Genomic DNA, 26,565 nt, shown 5'->3' with positions numbered 1-26,565 from the left:
GATAAAAATATTACTATTATAATATTATAATAATAATTTAATGATATTTAGTATTATTATTTTTAAGGATAATATTAAATCAATACTATTAATATACAACATATGATTCGTTATTATAATCCCCAAAAATTTTATATTTAAAATAAAACTCAATAACAACCAAAAAGTATTAAATGACATTATAAAAAATATTAATATTATAGACTAATTCATTGATAATATTATTATAATTAGGATTGCCCTTGTCTTGACTAACTGAATAGGTTAATATTACCCATTATAAGATTATTATTTAGATTTATGTAGTAAGTTTCAGTTCTCTTTAGATAGCTTAACTAATAAATTTATATTTTAAGAAGTTTCCTAAAAACCATTAATGATAAAAATATTACTATTATTATAATATTATATTAATAATTTAATAATATTTAGTATGATTAATTTTTAAGGATGATATTAAATCCATACGATTAATATATAACATAAGACTCAAATTTTATAAAACTCAATAACAACCAGAAAGTAATAAATGACATTATAAAAAAATTTAATATTACACATTATTATTATAATTTAACCAACTAAATCTAGCCGTTTCTTAATAAATTATAGCCTCTGTCAGTCGAGTCTAATTTAGCCTTTTTTCCATTCTAACCTAACCGTTGGAAGATTTTCCATCCCTATTTAACATGTAGCCATGATTTGATATTTTCAACTCGTCCTGACGAAAAACCACACTCGTTTGTTCGAAACGCGTCGAAAAAAAAATTCTGATGTGATTTTTCTGAAAATGTTTCTATAAACTTGGAATTCCTATCTTAAAAAACTTTATGAATCTTCAAATGTCATTGTTGGGTCCCTATAATACTAGTGATTACCCCATTACTATTGTAGTTGTATCCTTTATTAATATTGTGCTGCCCCTATTGTCCCCATATTGTTATTGCTGTGCCCCATAGAATCCCTATATTGTTATTTTTGTGGCTTTATATTATTATTGTTAGGTCGGTTGGGTTATATTGTGACTCCTTAGACTCCTCATAGAAAGGAGGTTTTGTCATTTGAATCATCGAAATTGATCATTTATGTAATGTAAAGGAGGTTGCCCCCGGCTGAATTCTAAGGTGTGGATCTCTCTTTTCTATCTTTTTGTGAGCTCGTTTCATAACATTTGGTATCAAAGCTTTGGATTCTAGGGTTTCGCTGCTCCAAATAGGTCATTGTAGCATTTTCGAATAACTTTTTTTCTGCGATGTTTCAGAAGCTAAAAAAAAACCCATTTGAGAACAAATCGCGCTGAATCTTGGGTCCAAATTTCAGAGCTTTTTGCGCTATATTTACGGAGATATGATCTGAGGAAGTTCGTCTTTTTGCAGACTCCTGAATTACATCCCAAACAGGTGACCTGGGGAAAATTGTCATAACTTTCGCTCTGGGCATCAGATTGAAATTTCGTAAGAAGGTACAGAAAGAGGATGGACTGTAGTTTCTTGTACATCGTTTTCAGATCCAAAGGTTGAAATAGTGACTCGTGGCATGTCGTACAAGTTCGCTCTACTGAACTAGTCTATAATCAGGTCATCTTGGGAGATTGTGCATAACTCTTCCTTGGAGAATCCAACTTGGATCAGACTGGTGGCATTGGAAAGAGGACACAGAGGGCTACTACAGGTCGCAATTTTAGAACTGGATGATCTGAAATTGCAGAGATACATCAGATTCAATATCAAGCTTCTACAAAGTGAAAAAATGTGTGTATTTTTTTTTTTTTAATTTTTGCATAAGCTTGGTTTGAAAAACTAGTTTGAATCGGTAATTGATGCCCCGAGGAAAGAAAATACAAACACCTAGTAAGCAACCTGAAAGCTCTAGCATGACTTATGAAGAAGAGGAAAAAATGCAACATGATATATCAAAATTACGAGACCAAGTGCAACAAGTGTCACTTGCACAAAAAGCAACAGAATCTAAGATGGATGGTTTAAGGAAAGATATAGAAGCTAAGATGGATGGTTTAAAGAAAGGTGTAGAAGCTAAGATGGATTGCTTATAGAAAGGCGTAGAAGCTAAGATGGATGGCATGGAAGCTAAGATGAATGGCATGGACGCTAAAATTGATGGCATGGATGATAAGATGGAAGAATTGAAGATAAATATGAATAAGTTGCTACAATAAATGGTCACTAATGGTGAAAGGGTAGTAAAGGAAACTCATGATGAGAACAAAAGAAATGTTAATCATGATTCCATAGACTCTAATGTTGGATCAGAGACCCGCCATATTCCAAAAATTGATATGAGGAAGTTTGACGGCAAGGATACCGCAACATGGATATTACAGATGGAGCAATTTTTCGATCTCAATAATGTGAAAAACACACAAAAGGTACGTATTGCAACTTTATATTTGGAACCAAATCAGTTTGTATGGTATCAATGGCTTTGCCCTTGTAAATAAATTATCTCTTGGGAAATTTTTACGGAAGAATTGATAGCACATTATGAGGATACAAAAAGAAACACTTTTTTTAGCCAATTGATAAGTCTCAAACAAAAGGGTTCAATAATGGAGCACATTGAGGAGTCCAAAAATTGAACATAAGGGTAAAAAATATTCCAAAGGAGCATAGGATTGATGTGTTCATAGGGACTTTAAAGGATAATATCCAATATGATGTTCTCCTTTGGGAACCTGATTCATTAGAGAAGGCATTTAGGTTAGCAAGAAAAATGGAAAGCAAAATTATGGCAACCAGGAAGCATACCACTCACAACTATAAAGATGGAAGTGTTGGAGCAAAAGGGCTTTGTTACAATTGTGATAGCAAATACACCAAAGGTCATAAGTGTGCTGAGAATAAATTATTCTACATAGATTGTGAAGAGGAAGAAGAAAATGAGCAAGAAAGGTCAAAAGAAGAGGATATACTCCACGAAAAAAAGCCTAGTTAAAGAAGAAATGAATCCGAGCATATCTTGTAATGCATTGGTGGGAATTACCACTCCTCAAACCATCAAGATAGAAGGACAAATCAAGAAGAAAATGGTAATAGTGTTGATTGATTCAGGAAGTACCCACAATTTTCTTCATTGTAAGGTAGCAAAAGAATTGAATTGCTTCTTATATCCAGCACCAGAGTGTCAAGTGATGGTTGCAAATGGAGGAACAATAAATTTCTCTGGAAAGTGCCATAGTATCAAGCTATCCATGGGAGAATATGTATTGACTAGCCCAATGCTTTCCATTCCAATGGGAGGTGCTGATGTTGTACTAGGAGTCCAATGGCTACAATCCTTGGGTACAATAACTTTTAATTTTCAAGATCTTTTCATGAAATTTTTTGTGGAAGGAAAGGAAGTTGAATTAAGGGGTATTGCAGGGAAACCGGGAAAGATAATCAGCTCTAACGGTATGACAAAGCTTCTAAAAAAGGAACAAAGAAGTGTAATTGCACAATTATGTTCGCTAGATGTTTTCACATTTGAATCATCTATTTCTCCAGATCTCCAAAAAGTCTTAGACAACCATTCCAAGGTATTTGAGACTCCCAAAGGTCTCCCACCTATTCGTGATCATGATCATGCTATTCATCTGATTCCAGGAAGTTTTCCTCCAAACATCAGGCCGTACAAATATCCCTATGCCCAAAAGAGTGAAATTGAACGTATGGTTGCAGAAATGCTAGAGGTTGGTATAATTCAACTGAGTCAAAGTTCTTTCTCTGCTCTAGTAGTATTGGTGCACAAGAAGGATGGATCATGGCGCATGTGTCCGGATTATAGGGAGCTCAATAAGCTCACTATTAAAGATAAGTTTCCCATTCCTGTCATTGATGAATTACTGGATGAATTGCATGGATCAATTTACTTCACCAAGTTGGATCTTCATTCAGGATATCATCAAATCAAAATGAAGACTGAAGACATTCTGAAAATAGCATTTAGAACTCATGAGGGTCATTATGAATTTTTGGTCATGCCTTTTGGCCTTACCAATGCACCTTCAACATTTCAAGGTTTGATGAATTCCATTTTCAAACCATTCCTTAGAAAATTTGTGTTAGTATTTTTTGATGATATACTAATTTATAGCAAGTCTTGGAAGGATCATGTTGAACATGTTGACAGGGTGCTACAACTATTGGAGGAGAAACAATTATATGCAAAAAGATCCAAATGTTTCTTTGGAGTACAAGAGGTGGAATATCTGGGTCATATTGTATCTCATGAAGGAGTTAAGGTAGACCCTAACAAAATTAAAGCCATTAAGGAATGGAAAATCCCCACATCCATAAAGCATGACAGGGTATTATCGCAAGTTTGTTAAGAATTATGGGAGAATAGCAGCGCCTCTAACAACATTATTGAAGAAAGATGCATTTTCATGGACTCTAGAAGCAACAAAGGCCTTCGAGCATCTTAAAGAGGCTATGTGCCAAGCACCGTTATTAGCTACACCAGACTTCACAAAAACCTTTATTGTGGAATGTGATGCTTCAAGAAATGGAATTGGTGTTGTTTTAATGCAAGATGAAATACCCATTACTTTCGAAAGTCGTCCAATCAAGGGAAAGTTTTACACAAAGCTATTATGAGAAGGAAATGTTGGCAATACTCCATGAACTTAAGAAATGGCGACCCTTCCTACTGGGAAGAAACTTCAAGGTAAAAACGGATCATGATAGCCTTAAATACTTTTTAGAACAAAGATTATCCTCTGAGGAGCAACAAAAGTGGGTCACAAAGATGTTGGGTTATGACTTTGAAATCATCTACAAAAAAGGGAAGCAAAATGTGGTGGCAGATGCACCCTCAAGAAAGGATGAGGATGTGGAAGCATTGTTGTGTGCCATTTCTATTATCCAACCAGATTGGATAAACGAAGCAAGGGAGGAATGGAAGAATGACGAAGAAGTGTGGGCACTTATTCAAAAATTACAACAAGACTCCAGTACGTCTGACACATTTAGCTGGAAAAAGGATTCATTATGGTACAAAGATCGCTTATACCTCTGTAAGAATTCCCAACTAAAACAAAAGATTCTTATGGAATTGCACACTTCTCCCTTAGGAGGGCACTCAGGATTTTTAAAAACTTACCACAGGGTTAAGAAGGAATTTTTTTGGGAGGGCCTTAAATCAGATATTCAAAAGTTTGTGGCAGAATGTTTGGTTTTCCAACAAAATAAAGTTGAAACAATTAAGACACCGGGTCTATTACAGCCTTTATCCATTCGAAGCCAACATTGGAGGAGGTTTCAATGGATTTTATCACAGGTTTACCCAAGTCTGAGGGAAAGAGTGTCATCATGGTGGTAGTTGATAGGCTTACCAAGTATGCACACTTTTGTGCATTCTCACATCCATTTAAAGCCAGTACAGTTTCTACTGCATTTATGGAAACAATTCAGAAGCTACATGGAAACCCAAAGATTATTGTAAGTGACAGAGGTCCCATTTCACTGGAAATTTTTGGACAGAATTATGTTCTTTTCTTGGTACTCAGTTAGCTCATAGCTCATCTTATCATCCTTAATCTAATGGGCAAACTAAGATAGTAAACAAATGTTTGGAAGGATATCTTCGTTGCTTTGTATCTGATAAACAGACACAATGGGTCAAATGGTTGCCTCTGGCTGAATGGTGGTATAACACTTCCTTCCATACAGCAACAAAAATGACCCCATTTATGGCACTTTATGGATATCAGCCACCATCCATCACATCATATTTAAGAGAAAATTCTAAGATTCAAGAAGTGGAACATCACATCGAACATCAACAACATGTCCTCAAACTTTAAAGGATAACCTCGTGTTGGCATAGAATAGAATGAAACATCAGGCAGATCAACATCGCAGCGAAAGAAGTTTTGATGTAGGTGATTTGGTATTCCTACGGCTACAACCATATAAGCAAATGTCCCTCAAGCAAGTTAAGAAGGATAATAAATTATCACCAAAGTATTATGGTCTGTACAAGGTGTTGCAAAAGATTGGTACTATGGCATACAAATTTGAGCTTCCTACAGCTTCTCGATTGCACCCAGTTTTCCATGTTTCATGTTTAAAGAAGGTTATAGGCGACAAGCTCCCAGTTCAAACAATATTGCCAGAACTTGACGAGGAAGGAAAAATTATATTGGAACCAGAAGCAGTCACAGAAACAAGAACTCGACAGTTACAAAATCGATCAATTTCGGAGTATCTTATCAAGTGGAAGAACTTATCCGCTGAAGATTCCACATGGGAGGATGAGAATTTTATACAGAAGCATCCAGAACTACTGAAGTGTTGAGGACAACACTTTTTTAAATGAGAGGGGCATGTTATGTCCTTGTAATACTAGTGATTACCCCATTACTATTGTAGTTGCATCCCTTATTAATATTGTTGTTCCCCTATTGTCCCCATATTGTTATTACTGTGCCCCATAGAATCCCTATGTTATTATTTTCGTGGCTTTATATTATTATTGTTAGGTTGGCTAGGTTATATTGTGACTCCTTAGAAACCTATATATAGAAAGAAGGTTTTTTCATTTGAATGATCGAAGAATTGATCATTTATGTAATGTAAAGGAGGTTGCCCCCTCGAAGAGGCTGAATTGTAAGGCGTGGATCTCTCTTTTCTATCTTTTTTTGAGCTGGTTTCATAACAGTCATGGATAACTTTGAAATCCTGCTCACAACGAAATAAGTTTTCTCATTAGAAGACATTGATTTTTGGGTTAATTTCTTGGCTAATAGGAAAGCTAAGGACATTGAAGGTTACCAGGCATAAATCTTAAAAATTGGAGGTCTTGTCTTCATTCCCCACATTCACAAGCTTTTTAATCAAGCGATCAAGCAAGGGTTCCCTAAACCATAGACTCAAAGCCTCATTATCCCTATTTTTAAAAGTGGGGATACAAATAACCCCTCTAATTATCGGACAATTAAGATCAACCCTTTGCTAGCCAAGCTATATGGTATTATTTTGGAAAGGAAGTTGAGCATATGGCTTGAAGTGAAGGTAAGCGGGCTAAAGGCTAAGCAGGTTTTAGAAAGCAAAACTCAACAACAAACCACCTCGTTACGCTTAGGATCATTGTGGAGGAATGCCGCAATGAAAAATCCAATCTCTTTTTTTGCTTTCTGGACTTTAGAAGGGCTTTCGATACGGTTCCAAGAAATAACCTTTGGAACATATTAGAAGAGCTAAAGGTCCCTTTTGAGTTGAGAGCTGTCGCTATAAGGTTATAAGAGAATGTAATTGCCAAGTTAAATAGCAATGAGAGGTGATCAAAAGATATTAAGTGTAATATCAGAGTTAAACAAGGTTGCCCCCTCTCCCCTACCCTATTTGGCATTTACATCAACAAGCTAGAAGGTTGTTTAGAGGAAGCAGGATGTGCTGGCACGATCTTAGCTAGGATAGTCATCATCCTTCTTCTCTACGCTGATGATATTCTTCTTGTTTCAAGGTGCCCATCTGATCTTGATAAGCAACTAATAATTCTTAAGGATTTTTGCTCTACCATGGGTATGATTGTTAACACTAACAAAACAAAAGTTATGATTATCAAATCCAAGAAGGACACTTACGCTAATTTTATGTATGACAATAGTGACTTGGAGAAAGTGTCTTTGTACAAGTACCTAGGAATTGATATTCATCACAAGCTCAACTGAAATTATAGCATTGAGAAAAGGATTAATGGGGGATGGAAAGCTTATTTTGGTCTTGAAAATAGTTGTAAGACGACAAACCTCGTAAGGTGGAATAGAAAGACGTTCCTCTTTGAAACTTTAGTCACTCTGGTTATCTTATATGGATGTGATGTTTGGGGTTGTAGCATCTCTAGAGAATCCTGGAGAAAGATTGAGCAAATCCAGAAGCGTTTTATAACGTATAACCTCAAAATTAAAAGCAGCACACCCTATCCTATTCTCCTTATAGAAGTGGGTCTTTCCCCTATCGAGAGCCTAGCTATGACTAGGCTTCTGTTGTACAAGCACAAACCCAATAACATAGAAGACCATAGACTTCCTAAGCTAGCTTTAAATTCTAGCCAAAACCACTTAAGGCTCGAACGAGGTTGGGATAAAGACACGAGGGCCTAGTTAAACCATTGGGAGATCGATGAGAATGTTGCATTGCAAAACATTAATAACATTAAAAATATTGTTACTTCTAAGTTCAAAGAAAAATGTGGTGAGAAATATTTAGTAACTAAAAGAAAATTAAGATATTATAAGTAGGTCATCCACCCCACCCTAGAAGATTAAAATTATCTCTCTGTTTTAACTAGCTCAAAGAAGAAAATTAATATAGCCAAGATTAGAACAAACTCTCATGAGCTCCATAGTGAAATGGGTTGTTGGGAAGTTCCTAAAACACCATGGATGGAAAGGTTCTGCCATCTCTGTGATAATACGAACATCGAGGATGAAAATCATTTCCTCTTAGAGTGCCCTATGTACAACCACATTAAATCTCAATTTCAAAATCTTTGTTGCAATACTGACCTTTCTAGTCTTTTACGTTGTCAAAATTACAGTGAGTTGAGGAGGCTTCTCTCCAAGCTTATTGAGCATCGGAATAAAATCTAAAATCAAACTAAATAATTCGTTTCTTTAGGTCCAATAGACCAAAATTTGGTCTCAGTGGACATTAACCACCACCACCATCATCATCAATATTTATAACAATATTCGAGTTAGAATAAAATATTTATATTTTAGAAATTAAAAATAATAATTTGTTATGTAAAAAATTTACTATTACCATTACAATAATTTAAACCATATTTTAAAATAATGAAGTAAACTTAAAAAAAATATTAACATTACAATAATTTAAACCATATTTTTAAATAATGAAGTAAACTTAGTAAAAAAGGTATACACGTAATGTGAAAACAATAATTTCAAATATATATATATAGATAAACAATAATATGATGCCGTTTTTATTTGAAAGAAAATCACCCACACGTGAGGAGTTTATATATCATTGGCAAATATCTTTTCAACTTTCGAGAAGCAATCTCAAATTCATTAAACATAAAAGTAATTTAAATAAATTTAACGTTGCGTTCGTCGAAAACAAAGTTAATGCTTAAGCGATAACGTTGAATTTCGATCTTATAGATTGTTTAAATTCATCTAAATTTAATGCTTAATATAAAGTCAATATTAAGTTGACTGAGTCAACAAATGCAAATTTAATGGAATTCAATGTGTATAAATGTATACCATTTTAATTACTAAGATTACTAAAATTTTGAAAAAATCCATTTCCAGGAATATATATATATATAATTTTATTTTAAAATTCTTAGTAATAAGATATACTATTTTTTGTTCGCTCACTCACCATGTTTAAGCCCGGAATATATAGACTGAACTCGTCATAGTAGAATATCTTCAAAATCTTAATGAATACTTTCAAAAAATTATAAATTAAAACAATTTAAATCATAGCAAAATTATTAAATCAAACAATAAATTAATTTTTAAAAATAAAATTTAATAATTAAAAATGTTATACAACAAAATAGATTTTTTATTTTAAAGGAATTCGGATATTTTTCAGGATCACGAAATATTTATTAGGCCGTGCGTTCATAGAAATCTCGCGCTGTTCACCTTCATAAGATTTAAAAATTATTTAATGGAAATTTATTGAAAACTAGAGAAATGAAAAAAACTAAATCATCTATCTTTTTATTTAAATGATTATTCCACTACGGGCTCCTCCGTGGTACCAGATGCCGGATATATCATTGAAAATGCAAGGAATGCAAAAAAAAACAAGGAAGGCTGCGAAGCAGCTAGTCCCTGCACATAGTTCTATCTAGCCCATTTAGCTTCCGAGACTTGTTATTTGCAATTCACCTTTTGAGGGTCATACGCCTGAGTCAGGTCATACGCCTGAGTCATACAAGATGCACATAAGTAATTGACATAGCCATACAGCCAGACACAGGCACATAGTTCTATCTAGCCCGTTTAGCTTCCGAGACTTGTTATATGCAATTCGCCTTTTGAGGGTCATACGCCTGAGTACAGCCAGACACAGCCAGTCATAGCCTTACAGAGCCAGTGTAGCCATACATAAGCACCAGACATAGCTGCTAGACATAGAGGGCTGTCGAATAATATAAAATGCACCAGTTATTTCAAAACAATGTACGAGTTTATGTTGCTAGCCCAAAATCACACAACTGCAATAGAAATAGTCACATGAGCAAGTTTCAGTAATACATAAATCGCGGGGCCCAAAATCACACAACTGCAAAGTTTATGTTGCTAGCCCAAAGTCTGCGAAGCAGCTAGTCCCTGCACATAGTTCTATCTAGCCCATTTAGCTTCCGAGACTTTTTATATGCAATTCGCCTTTTGAGGGTCATACGCCTGAGTACAGCCAGACACAGACAGTCATAGCCTTACAGAGCCAGTGCAGCCATACATAAGCACCAGACATAGCTGCTAGACACAGAGGGCTGTCGAATAATATAAAATGCACCAGTTATTTCAAAACAATGTACGAGTTTATGTTGCTAGCCCAAAATCACACAACTGCAATAGAAATAGTCACATGAGCAAGTTTCAGTAATACATAAATCGCGGGGCCCAAAATCACACAACTGCAAAGTTTATGTTGCTAGCCAAAAATCACACAACTGCAATAGAAAATTCAAGACACGAGTAACATGAAAACCGCCGTGAAGCTTACATTTGACCTTGAAAATACGCATTTCTTATGACAGACTGTAACATGTGAAGAATACAAGACAAGCACGAATGCTAACAATTAGGACATTAGTCCGGCATCTGAGCAGAGACAATAGAAGCATAAAAAATGCGAGTTGCACCACCATGGCTGACCCAAATGCATATTTGAAGCATCCGTCGTACATCTGTAACAAAGAAGGAAGCGGGGAAATAAGACAATGCGTAAAATAATGCAAAAGAGATGTTATTGTTTTTTTGGTTTCTTTTTTCTTTGTCTTTCGACTTTTACGATGTCAATAATCAGAAGAGCCATGAGAACAAGTGCTAAGAGAAACAATGCTGCGAGTTGAGTAAGTTGGCTTATGCTAATGGATTCCATGTTATGTGAAGCGGGAAGATGTATGTGAATATCCAGGTGCAGAAGAGGCCAATTTATAAAAAAGTTGAACGTGTTTGTAAGCTGGTTTTAAGTGTGAATGGAGCTAAACTAATTGAAGCTCGGATGGAGGAGGGCAGTATTTAATGGTCGGCATAAAACGAAAAGCTTACGTTAAGTGAGCAATCGGTGCAATTAAGAGATCGATATGACATGGGGAGCAAATGGCGTATGAAATGATGTATGTGGCGGCAGAAGTAAATGCGAAATTAGGTGATGTATTTGACATCGGGCAATCTTGGTGGTAGATTGGGTCCAAGCTATTCTAATAAACAATTGGCTAGATAGGAGATCTATGTCAATATCTAGGTGCAGGAATAAGTACATATACGGATTGATTTGGAATGGAGCTGAAATACTTGAAGATCAGATTGGAGCAGGCCAGTATTTAATGATGGGCATAAAACGAAAACGTTACGTTAAGTGAGCGATCTGACATGGGGAGCAAATGGCATATGGGATGATGCATGTGGCGGCAGTAGTAAATGCGAAATTAGGTGGCATAGAAAGTCTGTCAGAAAGTCTCTCTGTTTTGATCTTCATTTCTCAAGGGACCTTGCTATTGGTTTCGGTTGTTGAGCATTCTCTTTTTTATCTAGTGACAAGACACCATGGTTGAGAATTCACTGTTTAGTTTCAAGTCTAGGACACATAGTTGGAAGACTGACTAATCAAGTATGGATATCAGATTACTTACCACTCTTTATCCCGAATCAATAGAGATCATAGGTAAGACGTATGGGTATAGAATATTTGCATGATATCACAATCTCTAAGCTCATATTGATGAGTAACAAGCCAATGTGTTTCAACACACAGATGTAACCAGCTAGCAACAAAAAACACTTAGGTCTAATTTCATATCCGGATTAAAGAAATGTTCTTGATTAAAGAAATCTTGTCTTCACAACTTTTTAAACGTTGGCCTTTAATGCATACCTGACAAATTGTACAGAAGCTCGTGTGCATCGTACGTTAAGCAGAGGATAGGGTTGAATCCATGTAAAACTTTAGCAATGTAATTTTTTCCTGAAGTAGCTCAGCTTGTCACCTAGAATAATTCGAGAGAAAAAGAAAACAGTTAACTCTCAGTTCATTCTAGCTTCAATACAATGTAACCTAATTTACTAAATTATTTTCCCTGGCGTGGGGTATTTCCTATTATAACTAACAGAATCCAGGTCTCTAATAAACCCAAAAGAAAACAAGAAAAGCAATGGAATTCTAACTTACTGTGTCGAGGTCCCATGAACTCCACATAGAAATTATTGCTTGAATCCTCATTGATTTGCCCTGCCCTTCTCAGAAGCAGCTTTAGGAGCTTGCCTTCGTCTTTGTGTGCGCCTGAGAGAAGTCAAATTACTCCAAAACCTCTACAACTTCAACTGATTGTCTAATTCACCTCGTCAGCTTCTGGATCTGTGGGATGATTGGCTGCCTCTATAATAAATTTGGCCTTTACTTCACTAGCATTCTCCCTGTGACCAGTACGCAGTAGCAATCAAATTACTAAATTAGCATCTCCAACTTTGCAATAACAGTGATTATGGAATATATGTATCAAAACTAAATCTCAACAAAGTAGCCTATGCAATGCAGTGTTTTGTCAATTGAATTAAAAAGTACTTTCAAATCCCTGTCAACTTCCAAATGCCAGATGGTCTTGTGAAACTTAAATTGGATGGATACTGACCTGTTCAGAACACCACCTAAAGCAGCAGGGATGAGCACGTCACAGTCTTCAAGCAAGAGAGTTTTGGGATCAATTGAATCTGCTGCTTCAAATCCTTTAACAACACCATTAGTCTTTGTGTGCTTCATTAAAGCTGGAATGTCAAGGCCATTGCTGTTCTTTATAGCTCCTGAAATGTCACTAACTGCTACAATCTTTCCACCCTTTTCATGGATAAGTTCAGCTGCCCAGGAACCGACATTTCCAAAACCCTGAAAAGGTCAGAGAGGTTTTGGTTCAAGAATGTATTTCAGTCTGTAATGGTTCCAATCCCCTCGAATTGATGTTATTGCCATATTTATGCAGCCAATTTCATTTCATTTAGTGTCCATAGATATCCTTTGAGTAAAGCAAAAGCATGGTAATGAGTTTCTTTGATGCAATTAGTGCAACTAGTAAATTCAAAGAAAGGCAAGCAAGATGGTGTTTTTTTTATGCGGCTAGACTTACATTCACAGTAAAGGCTGAAGAGAAAAACAATCTACCTGGATTACAAAACGTTGACCTGAGATGCTTTTACCATACTCAGCTAATAAAGCTTCTGTTGCAAACATAACACCTCTACCAGTTGCAGCATCCCTGCCAAGGGATCCACCTAGATCCTATCCATCACAAAAGAATCTTTCTAACATCAAAAAGCTATGTAAATTATACACTCAAGAGGTTGGTGAGGTCTTTTGGAATAAAGATTTATATACTTACAACAGGTTTTCCAGTAACAATTGCAGGTGAGTATCCGTGGAATTTTGAATACTCGTCTAATATCCAGGCCATTGTCTGTTCACATCAACCATGTAAGCATAGTGGATATTGAAGAAATATGTATTAAATCTCGGAGCTAATAAATCTAACTCTTTGAATAGGAATCATGGAAAAGACCTGTGAATTAGTTCCCATGTCAGGTGCTGGAACATCTATGTGGACTCCAATCAAATCATGGATCTTCTGAGTAAAGACACGAGTAAGCCTTTCTAACTCACTGAAACTTAAACTCCGTGGGTCGCAACCAATACCACCCTTTGCTCCCCCATATGGTATGTTAGCTACAGCAGTCTTCCATGTCATTAGTTGTGCTAAGGCATTTACCTCATCTGGGTCAACCTGCATACCCCAGCGATAAATAGATTATTTATAGCATTCTCTGAAATGATTGTTGCAAACTGGATGAATTGCAAAAAGGGTTATGTTAATAGCTCAAAGTACTACTAACTTAAAAAGGAAGTAAGATTCATAATTTTCCTTGTGCTTTATACTTCCCATATTGCTCGATATTAAACAAGAAGAAAGCCATATTAGGTTTCCATTATAGCAATTTCAGTGCACACACAGCCATATATGTTTCCAAAACATCAAACTAGAGATAGATGTAACATCAAGTAACTCAACCATAGATGTAGTTGCCCGTGCATTGTCATGTTGCACCCTAAAGCCTACATATGAGGCTAAAGTTCCATCATCTTTAGGAATGGTGCACTCAACCTGAGGTCCAGTTTACAAATGAGAAAATCAGTCAAAATAATCCCTTTAAAAACCCTCAAAATGCCAAAAGCAAGAAAATGAGCTAAGATGAAACAACAAAAAATTCCTTGATACGAGATGTAGAGTCCAGAATTTCAAGCAATAAAAAACAGAGAGATGGAGAATGCAATTCACATAATACAAATCTCTTCAGTTAATGAAAGAAAGGATAGATTCTATGTGTTAACAAAAGAAGGGTGTAGCATCCCGGCAAGTATAGCTTATGATTGTACTTATCACACTGAGGGATCAGAAGTTCAATCGATGAGTTGCAACACTTACATGGACTACTGTATATGGACCTCAACCACAACAAATGTACCCACAATACAGAACTAAGATCTAAATTTCTATGGATAATTTGTTAAGACCACGCACTAGTAGATAAGAAATTCAACTACAAAGTTGAAAAGTTCGTTCTGAAAGGGATATTTAGAGAAGATATGAACCAAAGGAAACACATTAAGCTTGAGCTCCTCAGCCAAACCATTTCAACTATTGTTTATGCTATGTTGCATCTGCAACAGCCATATATGTTTCCAAAACATCAAACTAGAGATAGATGTAACATCAAGTAACTCAACCATAGATGTAGTTGCCTTAATAGGACATAAAAGATCTTGCATGCAGATATTGCCAATCGTTAGCAGTTACTACATATCAGTGATCATAAACTCACCTCTGGATGGTAGCGTATCCCTCCCTTCATGGGTCCCCGTGCATTGTCATGTTGCACCCTAAAGCCTACATATGAGGCTAAAGTTCCATCATCTTTAGGAATGGTGCACTCAACCTGAGGTCCAGTTTACAAATGAGAAAATCAGTCAAAATAATCCCTTTAAAAACCCTCAAAATGCCAAAAGCAAGAAAATGAGCTAAGATGAAACAACAAAAAATTCCTTGATAGGAGATGTAGAGTCCAGAATTTCAAGCAATAAAAAACAGAGACATGGAGAATGCAATTCACATAATACAAATCTCTTCAGTTAATGAAAGAAAGGACAGATTCTATGTGTTAACAAAAGAAGGGTGTAGCATCCCGGCAAGTATAGCTTATGATTGTACTTATCACACTGAGGGATCAGAAGTTCAATCGATGAGTTGCAACACTTACATGGACTACTGTATATGGACCTCAACCACAACAAATGTACCCACAATACAGAACTAAGATCTAAATTTCTATGGATAATTTGTTAAGACCACGCACTAATAGATAAGAAATTCAACTACAAAGTTGAAAAGTTCGTTCTGAAAGGGATATTTAGAGAAGATATGAACCAAAGGAAACACATTAAGCTTGAGCTCCTCAGCCAAACCATTTCAACTATTGTTTATGCTATGTTGCATCTGCAACTGATACAGCAATCGGAGTCCTGTAACTACCAATTGGCAGTGGCACATATAGCCATGAACTACCAGATCAAACCCACTCCTACAGAGCTAAAGAAGAAATATTTTATGCCCGATGAAGACCATGGATTTAGATGAATTGCAAATTCCCTTGATCTTATGAGAGACGAGTAAACCAAAGATATCAGACAGAGTCCAGGCCATAGAGTTAACCCGTGGTTTGAGCAGCATTCAAATTTCATGTATACCCTAAAATGCATCCATATTTCTTCACATGGTGGTTTTAAATACACTACATCTGAACAATGTTCTCAGCACTGTTAAAGGCTAGCAAACCCTCTTCCTGCTTTATGTTCACCCCAGAATTGGAAAATAACAGATCTCTATACCCCAATACTGTTGAACTACACAGAGCAATCCGTTTCCTCACCATTCATCCTACCACTACCCCAACATAAATTTGACTTGGGGTTTCTTCCATGACCTTTATGTTAAGCTAACCTAATTTAACTTGCATCAACGTTCAGGAAGGTTATATTAATCAAAATTGTGGACATCATCTTAGTATTGAAGATAGTGGCAATTTTTAGAATTGTTAGCACCTTACGTCAATCAATCGCACAAAATGAATCTACCTTGGAATTACAGTGACAAAAATTCACCTCAAAATGATCAATGGTTACCATGCTACTTTCTGAAAATACAAGCAATGGGGGATAATGACACCGCAGAGCATATGCTAGACCCAGAAAAAGACTCAACCCATGAATTTATGATGTTTGAGAACTTCAATTGTGAAAAACAGGCATAAGAAATATAGGCACAAACAGATTATATATTATCATACCAAGCAATTGAAACAAGAGGTTGAGAAAAGTACAGATCCAAAAGAGCATCTATGCTCAACCATTGTGATGTGAGCTGGTTGTTTGTCGTATTTTTCCTGGACTAAAAGAGTTGGACTAAGGGTGTTTTAGAATTTCACTTATGAGAATAAGACACAAGGCATATGTGAACAAACAAATAACAGATTATCATACCAAGCCATTGAAACAAGTGGTTGAAAAAGTAAAAAATCCAAAAGAACATCTATGCATAACAATATAAAGCTGCTTCAGCCATGTGATGTAAGTTTGTTGTCTTTTCCCTTTAGAAAGGTTGGACTATGTGCTAGGAATTCAATTATGAAAACAACACAAGGCATATAGGCACAAGCAGATTACAAATTATCGTACTAATCAATTGAAAAAAGATCTTGGAAAAGTACGAATCCCACAGAGCATCTTCAACCATATGCCATATGCGTGGTTGCTTGAGCCCTGTGATGTGAACTTGTTATGAAATAAGGTACAAGGCACATGACCACAAACAGATTTTCTATTACCATACCAAGCAATTGAAGAGGTTGAAAAAGTACAAATCCAAAAGACCATTTATGTTCAACCATATGCTGGTTGAGCCCTGTGACGTGAGCTGTTTGTTTGTGTCTCTGCCCTTAGATTGGGGAAGTTTTAGAACTTCACTGCTAAGCTTTAAATAGATATTTTTGAGCAAATTTTTATGTAATTTTTTACTCCATTAAATAGTTCTATTGTCTGTCAACATTGTAATCCTATTGCTAGTAATATGGGAACTTGGAAGGTCAATATGTGGAGAAAGTCCCCTGATATGGAGGCCATGTTTAGTAGATAGGGCCGAGAACGGTGTTTATAGGATTCTTGGCTAGAAGACAAAAAAATTTACAAATATCAAAAATACCCAATTGTGACTTTGCTTACATCCTAATATCTCCTACTGGGTCTCTCCAAGATGTAAACAAAAATATGTTATCCTATTAAGATCACCTCAATCTATGAAAGTGTTATCCAATACGATCAGACTTCAAGAGAAGTATTGTTCAATTTGCGTGGTGCTGGAACATGAATATTAATCAATCCCTACACGGTTTGATTGTGTTGGATTCCTGGCTTAGCATCTCATAACATAAATATTCGCAATTTGTTTAGGAAGCATAAGCATAGAGAAAGAAACTGTACCAGAGTCTCCAAAGACTTCTTGTATGTCTCTCCTGTGATGGATGCCACAACACTGATGTTACTTTTTGTCATGTAGAAATTCAGCAAACTATGGAACCTTCTCTTATTTAAGAATTCAAATAGCATTTTTCATGCTCACCTTCCAAATTAGGAAAACGGGTTTGCCTTCTCTGCCTACCAATTTCTGGAGTATTTTTCTTCTCAAACCCTGCATTCAAAATAGCCAACATACAAACCACCGAGTTTTCATCAAATTCTCCTAACAAATCCGTTTGTTGAACAACTATAACATATCAAACTTGTCTCGTTTTTAAAAATCACGGAGATAGATAGAGAGTGACAGGACCTTCAGCTGCTGTGCAATAAGAATCCCTGGATACAGCCTGCACTGCTCCAATCTGCCATTAAAGTCACTTTCAGCTCTCTGGTAAGAACAGAGCATATAGATACAGAACTTTTAAAGAAGAAGTGTTGGCTTTAATTAGGACTCACCCCTGCAGCTTTCACGAAACTCTCAGTTACACGATTCAGCAGAGGATGACCCAAATCGAAAAGGGATTGCCCGTCAAATTTCTTCAGATCATTCAGAAGACAATATGTGAGCTGTTTGTATCAAGAAGACAAGAATTAATTGGCCGTCTATTAACCGTGTTATTTTTCAACCAAGTAATTTATTATATTTAAACATAAATTGAAGTTCATTAAAATTATTAGTAAAGTGAATATGCCGGTTAGAAGCATGCACAAAGAAACGTGGCCACATGTTAGCAACGTAAAGTGTCTTCTCGTACACAAGACCAACTAAACAGCAAGAACCAACTGCTGCAAGCTGTGGTTTTGTGGACCAAGCATTTGTCACAAGAGACATAAATCCCTCTTCAGTTGCTAGAAAAACATTCCGTATCACCGCCAAAAGTATCGCTGCAGCTACCAGAGAAAGGAATTTCCACGACCCGAATACACGTTCATTCAGAAACTCTCTTTCAGCAATCTAACATCTTCTTCGCTGTCGATCATCCCGTTTATGAAATCGGTGTATCGTGTGAAAACCAGCGCACCCGGAGCCGCAGAAGATTCAAATGCCACCAGATTTCTCAAGATTACCTCCGTGTTGGCATCCAACCTTACTTTGGGGAGGTAAATCGTGGCAGTCTTCTCATCAAATTGTATTGTGGTGAGGTCGCCGTCCGTAGCAACGAATTTGACTCCCGCAGAGGATAAAGCGGCCACGGATGGAATAGCTAGTTCGTCTCGTGTGGGCGGTATGATCTTTTCGGTGGATTCTTGGCCCTCCCCCTTTTCGGCTCCCTCTGCATCCTCCTCCTCAGATTTCATCTCATCTTGATCGACAAAAAGAGACAAGGGTTTCTTCAGAGCACTCAGAGCAGGCAGATTCCCAATAATAGAAAGAAGATGTAAGGGCAACTTCATCAGAAATTGCAGAGGCCTCCCGTTCAGCAATCGCCGAGGCAAATCTGTAAGAAATCGAAAGGGACCTACCTTAATAGAGGACAAAGTCTTCCACAGCAAACTGAAAGCCTGTGTAACGGTTGACATGTTCTCTGTATCAGCCGTATCTTTCCCCTCCTCAGTTGAAGTTAAATTTTGATTGCTGGAAGCAGGGACGATAGCGTAATACAGCACCTCAAGCACATGCCCTTTCTCGTTTATATGGAGCTTTGAATCCTCGGGCAATTTGAAGCTGAAAGGTGATAATTCTTGGCACACAAGCCTCAACAAGCTCGACAGCCTCTCTTCTGCCTTGGCTCTAGAACCCAATTGCAACTCCAAAAGATTTTGCAAAAGAAAGAGCGGCAATTGATTTTCCAGCATCATGAGATCTCTGAAAATGGAGTTGTGGGTAGAACCAGTGCCAGTCGGATGTAAGACTCGCCCCAGCCTAGGAAAGTTTTTCATATGCCCTTTATTCCTAGCAAGATCTATTTCAAAAGCAGCAAGCAGCTCCACTAATATGAAATTAATATGAAATCCTGTCTGAAAGAAGGTGAAGATACAGGGCTCCGCTACCAGATCTAGTTCTTCTAGCAGGTGAAAAAGTAACTAAATTAAAGGGGTAGTTCATAGAGGCCGCCATACCTGAAAGCAACTCTCGTGAGCTAGACAGAAAGCTACTACCAGAGCTAGCCCAACCACTGGCGTTTTCATCCAATCTCCAGCGCAGCGACATGACCAGGTTCAGGTTGTTACCGGGCACTAACCCTTTACTCTTTTACGCCTTTGCTGAAACCGGCAGACTTGAACTGTAATATTTGATGTAATGTTTGATGGACGGCGCTCTTATAATAACAGCGATTGAACCACCGCATGCACCAGTTGCCAATGCACAACCTTGTAACAGCGAACAGGAAACCTTAGGAAAGTTTCGCATACCCCAGCAGATTAACGAATTAATGCTAGCATTAACACTAGACCGTTGACGGTCAGGCATAATGAAACTGGGTGTAAATATCAACTTAACCTATGTTCGGGCCTCTTCCGCCTCGGGAAGAGGCCAAATAAGATGGGAAAGCTTCAGCAGGGAATCAGACTTTGGTTATCTGGGGAGAACACCGCACAGACTTTATACTAAGCGTCGTATAACAGACTAAGAAAACTCTAAACTAATGCTAAGTCGGCTACTAACGATTACTATAGTCCCTGCCGGATGCCAGATGGCAGGGACTAATAAATCATCCATCCTGGAATCCGATAGAGATCATGATAAATGCCGCATCCCAGCCTCCGTTTGTGAACCCTTTATCATTATCAGCCTCAAGCATAACCAATGTGAGACACTTAAAATTAACCATTTTCATGGCTGGCCACTGGCCACGCAGCAAAGGCGTACAGGACGGAGGACAAGAGTGGAAAAGGACAAGCGAAATGTCATGAAAAGATAAATGAAATAAAATAATGATAACATGAAACACAAAAATCGGATAGAAAAGCGTAAAGGGAGGGAACATTATAGAAATAATAGAATCAAATTCTTAACCTATTGAAATCTTAAACATTATACTAATTTACTCAATGATTTAAAATTAAATTCCAAATTTTCAGGTGTCAGTTCATCTGGAAGAATCACCACACCTCTATAGAATCCGTAATTTCCACCCTGGGTGTAACGTCCTGCGGTTGATAGGCAACCAGGCGTGCCTTCCACCACCATGCGAAATCGACTAAGTCATAAAAGAACCACGGAGAAAGACCAAAGGCATGACATATTATTGTGTGGACGAATTGGCATTCGAAGTTTATAGGGGCGAGTTGGGGGAGCTCGTCCACGAGCTGACCAAGAGGCATAAGGCAGACACAAAGGTGAATTGTGGGGCGGTCTCGCGCCATGGGCGGGCCGACCTAACAAAGGACAAGATGTTTAATGAACACACGCAGTTGGTGGAGTGAACGGAGGGTCGACCGAGGGCGCGACCTCCACACATGACGACATATAAACTATGCGATGAAGCTTTTCATTCGATCACCAAGCATTCGGTCTTCGGTCAAGGAAAAAGGTGCGAGCAAAAGAGTTAGAGCCGCAACGAGGTGCAGGCTATGCGCCTGCTCGCCAGGGGATCTGCACGGGTTTGCACACACGATTGAAGGCGCGGGTGGAGGGCATTCTAAGGTGCCCGCCCGCTGGAGCATTGGACGAGTTTTGAGTTGCGTTTAGGCGGTGGGTCGTGCACGGGCACGCCCGCCCGACTCGGAAAAAAGATTTGTGTTGTATATTCGGTTGAAGGGTGAGACCACCGTGCGGTCGTGCACGGGTGGGTGCTCGACTTGTAACGCCGGTGGAGCCAAGCTCCAAGTCACTAGTAAAAATTATTCATATATAATAAAAGAATTCTCTTTGCATATGAATGTGTTTATGCTGTTGTTCTATGATGTTCTAATATTAATGGATTTCGCACATTAATATGTTATTCATGCATAATGATGAATGTTAAGGCGTAGTTCGTAAAGTAAGCTAACAATGGAAGATGTTAATTATTTAGGCAGCGCCGCACTCGACCAATTTAACGAAAAAGGAATTGGGGCGTGACAGGTGGTATCAGAACAGGTTCACAATGGGTGAAGCCGATGCTCGACAGAAGCAGAGAATAGACATGTATGCAGGGAAAAGTTATGGAGAACCGTGGATGAACAGTCTGGGTTTCGTGGACTTGATGGTTCATGGCAAGACCATTCAAGCTCTGGTGGACACGGGGGCCACTCATAACTTCATGACGACACGGTTGGCAAAAGAGGTTGGACTGATGATCTTCCCCTCGAATGTGGAAGTCAAGGCAGTGAACTCTAGAGCTAAAGTGGTGGGTTTGGCACACGAAGTGCCTATGCAGATAAAAGACTGGAAGGGTCAGTTGGACTTCACAGTGATGGAGATGAACGACTTCGATATGATACTCAGACAGGATTTCTTGAAGGGCAACAGGGCTATTATTGTCCCCTTCTGTGATGAGGTGGTGCTGGTTGGGCAGTCAGAAACTTGGACTTTGCCCACTCATAGGCAAAGGAGGGAAGTCAAGGTGCAGCATGTTTCGGCACTAAGTTTGGAGAAGGCTATGAAGGAGTCAGATATGGAGACATATGCGGTGATGTTCAAGGGAGTTGAAGGTGATGGAGTGGGGACGCCTGTTCCAGCAGAGATTTCTGAGGTGCTGACCAAATATGCGAATTTGATGCCTGATGAGCTACCGAAGAAGCTTCCACCAAGGCGTGCAGTGGACCATAGCATTGAGCTTGAGCCGGGAAAGCAACCCTCAGCTAAAGCACCTTATCGGTTGTCAGGACCTGAGTTGGAGGAATTCAAATGACAGCTAAAGGATTTAACTGATGCAGGGTTCATCAGACAGGTCCCCTTATGGAGCTCCGGTATTGTTCCAGCAAAAGAAGGATTCGAATGAGCTATGGATGTGCTGTGATTACTGTGCACTGAACAAGCAGACGGTAAGGAACATGTATCCTTTGCCATGTGCTGCTGATTGCTTTGACAAGCTTGCGAAAACCTGAGTGTTTTCCAAGCTGGACTTGAGGCATGGGTATTATCAGGTGCGGATAGCTGAAGGAGACGAGAAGAAGACCGCGATAGTAACAAGGTATGGTAGCTTTGAGTTCCTTGTTATGCCATTCGGGTTGTGTAATGCTCCTGCTACGTTTTTCACTTTGATGAATGATGTCCTACGACCATACTTGGATTCGTTTGTAGTAGTGTACTTGGACGATATAGTGGTATTCAGTGACAACATGGAGGATCATAAGAAGCACTTGGAGATGGTGTTCAAGGGACTGAGGGCAAATCAGTTGTTCTTGAAGAAGTCTAAGTGTGTGTTCGCTCAGACTGAGATTCCTTTCCTTGGGCATATTTTGGTCAAGGGTACATACGGATGGAGCCGAGCAGAGTGAAGGCGATCGAGGACTGGGTTGAACTGAAGAATGTCCATGAGATGAGGGTGTTTCTAGGCATGACCAACTATCAACAAAAGTTTGTATAGGGGTACTCCAAGATAACATCAGCACTGATAAACCTATTGAAGAAAGACAAGAGGTGGAATTGGACGGATAAATGTCAGAAGGCATTTGATGACTTGAAGAAGAGGATGGTTATAGCACCGATATTGAAGTTGCCTGACTTCGAGAGACCGTTTGAGGTACACACTGATGCTTCGGATTTTGCCATAGGAGGGGTTCTTATGCAGGATGGGCATCCGGTGGCGTACGAGAGTCAGAAGTTGTAGGATAGAGAACGAAGGTATCCGGTTCATGAGAAGGAGATGACTGCAATCATTCACTGTCTTCATGTGTGGAGGCATTACCTGATTGGGAAGCCGTTTGTTGTCAAGACTAACAACGTTGCATCAAGTTATTTTGCATCACAACCGAAGCTTTCTGCGAAGCAAGCTCGTTGGCAAGACTTCTTGGCAGAATTCGACATGACTATCAAGTATAGACCAAGAAGGCACAGTGCGGTAGCAGATGCCCTTAGCAGGAAGGGACAACTTGCAGCATTAGAAGGAGAAGAACGGGCAGAGAGGAGTAGGAGTCGAATTCAGATGTCAGAAGAGATGCAGAATAAGCTCAAGGAAAGTGTTGAAACCGATACTTTAGCGTAGAATATAGTGAAGCAGATAAAGGGGGGGAAGACACGAAAGTTATTTCTACGGGATGGGTTCTTGTTCTTTGGAAACTGACTCTATGTTCCAAAGTCATCCGGACTCACGAGGCACCTTTTGAAGGAGTGCCACAACTCACCATGGGCTGGCCATCCAGGGCAGCGTCGTTCTTTGGCATTGTTGGAGAGAGGATTCTTTTGGGAGAAGATGCGAGAATATGTGGAGGAGTATGTACATACATGCATCATTTGTCAGCAGGACAATTCGGATAATCAGAGACAAGGAGGACTATTGCAACCTTTACCGATTCGTGAAAGGCCATGGATGAGTGTCTCGATGGACTAAATTTCTCAGTTGCCACAGGTTCAGGGGTATAATGGGGTCATTGTCGTGGTTGATCGTTTTTCCAAGTATGTTGTCTTTGTTCCTACAAAGATGCCTTTTGGAGCAAAGCGGACTGCGGAGTTGTTCTTTAAGAACATAGTGAAGTATTGGGGGATGCCATTAAGCATCGTGTCGGATAGAGATCCGCGATTTACAGGCAGATTTTGGACCACATTGTTCAAGTTAGTCGGGACAGAGTTGTTGATGAGTTCGAGTTACCATCCGCAGATAGATGGACAGACCGAGAGGATCAACGCATTGCTGGAGGATTACTTGAGAAATTATGTGATGGCTGATCAGAAGAATTGGCCTGAACTCTTGGATATTGCTCAGTTTAGCTACAATATTCAAAAGAGTTCTACAACAGGGTATAGTCCATTTGAGTTGGTGAATGGACAGATGCCGGTTGCTCCGCATACTGTAGTGACAGGAGGTTTTTTGAGGAGTCCTCATGCGAAGAAGTTCATGAAGGATTGGGATGAGACCTTGGAATTGGCACAGTTGCGCTTGCACGAAGCTGCAAGGAGAATGAAAAAATGGCCTGATCGAGGAAGACGGGATGTGCATTTTAGTGAAGAAGAGAGTGGGGGAAGTCGCTTATGAGCTGGAGCTTCCACACCATATGCATATGAAGCATCCATTTTTTCACATGAGTTAAGGAAGAGATGTAGACTTGATGCTGATCATCCAGAGAGAGCGGAACCACCGAGAGGACCAGTCGGGATTGTGGACAAGCCAGGACTGGAGTTGGATAAGATTTTGAGCTACAGAACTACAGGAATTGGTTGCTACATGAAACGGTAGTATCTTGTCAGATGGAAGAATGCACCAGAGGAGGAAAGTTGGGAATCGGAGGACTCACTTTGGAGGTTGAAGAAGAAGATTGCGAAGTATGAACAGAAGATACTGAGGCAGTCGGGATTGTCGAGGGCAACAATGATTTCGAGTGGGGGAGGATGTAACGCCCTGCGATTGATAGGCAACCGGGCGCGCCTTCCACCACCATGCGAAAGCGACTAAGTCATAAAAGAACGCGGAGAGCGACCAAAGGTGTGACATATTATTGTGTGGACGAATTGGCATTCGAAGTATATAGGGGCGAGTTGGGGGAGCTCGTCCACGAGCCAACCAAGAGGCGTAAGGCAGACATAAAGGCAAATTGTGGGGCGGTCCCGCACCATGGGCGGGCCGACCTAACAAAGGCACGAGATGTTTGATGAACGCGCGCGGTTGGTGGAGTGAACGAAGGGTTGGCCGAGGGCGCGACCTCCACACCGACGACATATAAACTATGCGATGAAGCTTGCCATTCGATCACCAAGAATTCGGTCTTCGGTCAAGGAAAAAGGTGCGAGCAAAGGAGTTGGAGTCGCAGCGAGGTGCAGGCTATGCGCCCGCTCGCCGGGCGGTCTACACGGGATTTTCACACACGGTCGAAGGCGCGGGTGGAGGGCGTTCTAAGGCGCCCGCCCGCCGGAGCATTGGACGCGTTTTGGGTTGCGTTTGGGCGGTGCGTCGTGCACGAGCACACCCGCCTATCTTGGAAAATTGACTTGTGTTGTATATTCGGTTGAAGGGTGAGACCACCGTGCGGTCGTGAACGGGTGGGCGCCCGACTTGTAATGCGGGTGGAGCCAAGCTCTCGGTCACTTGTAAAAACTATTCATATATAATAAAAGAATTCTCTTTGCATATGAATGTGTTTATGCTGCTGTTCTATGGTGTTTTAATATTAATGGATTCCGCACATTAATATGTTAATCATGCTTAATGATGAATGTTAAGGCGTAGTTCGTAAAGTAAGCTAACAATGGAAGATGTTAATTACTTAGCCGGTGCCGCACCCGACCAATTTAACGAAAAAAAAAATTGGGGGCGTGACACTGGGGATCCTTGTCAGTAGTTTGTAACGTTTACGAACACTTGCGGGTTTTGGTGTAACGACAAACCTCCACATTTTCAGCTATCCTTTGCCTAAAATGTAGGATTGTTTATTATGGAAAAATGTGGGCAGAAAAGGGAGAATGAAGGAAGATCTCTGGCTCACCATTGAGAGAGGCTAATGTATATTTTGATGGTTATTTCATACATACACAGAATAATAGAACACACACAAACTATAACAAAGAAAATATATAACACAAACAAAAACTCCACAATCCATCACACAAATAGAGGGAGAGGCTTGACATTCATAACCATGTCCATTGGCATATTAATCTTATTGAGTGAGATTTTTATTTTCCTTTCTTTCTTTTTTCAGTGTTTTGCATAAT

General features: G+C 39.0%; 1 protein-coding gene across 1 annotated transcript; it reads right to left on the bottom strand.

Annotated features, from left to right (window-relative positions):
- Nucleotides 1–12,504: 12,504 nt before the first annotated feature.
- LOC149212722 (uncharacterized) lies at nucleotides 12,505–19,983 on the bottom strand. Its single transcript, XM_089388792.1, has 13 exons — nucleotides 19,893–19,983; nucleotides 18,792–19,762; nucleotides 18,288–18,398; nucleotides 18,142–18,193; nucleotides 17,935–18,003; nucleotides 17,796–17,827; nucleotides 15,086–15,199; nucleotides 14,275–14,367; nucleotides 13,768–13,989; nucleotides 13,591–13,665; nucleotides 13,374–13,490; nucleotides 12,850–13,100; nucleotides 12,505–12,634 (listed from the first exon to the last, which is right to left on the bottom strand). The coding sequence occupies exons 1-13, from the start codon at nucleotides 19,981–19,983 to the stop codon at nucleotides 12,550–12,552; spliced, it is 2,283 nt and encodes a 760-aa protein (XP_089244918.1). The 3' UTR covers nucleotides 12,505–12,549.
- Nucleotides 19,984–26,565: the final 6,582 nt, after the last annotated feature.

Source organism: Pinus tabuliformis, chromosome 1_1 (genome assembly GCF_031772625.1).
Source record: "Pinus tabuliformis cultivar Carrire ecotype Pingquan chromosome 1_1, CPIR1, whole genome shotgun sequence".
Classification (NCBI taxonomy): Eukaryota; Viridiplantae; Streptophyta; class Pinopsida; order Pinales; family Pinaceae; genus Pinus; species Pinus tabuliformis.
Note: the sequence above shows the minus strand (reverse complement) of the source record. Positions and strands in the feature narration are given on the sequence as shown.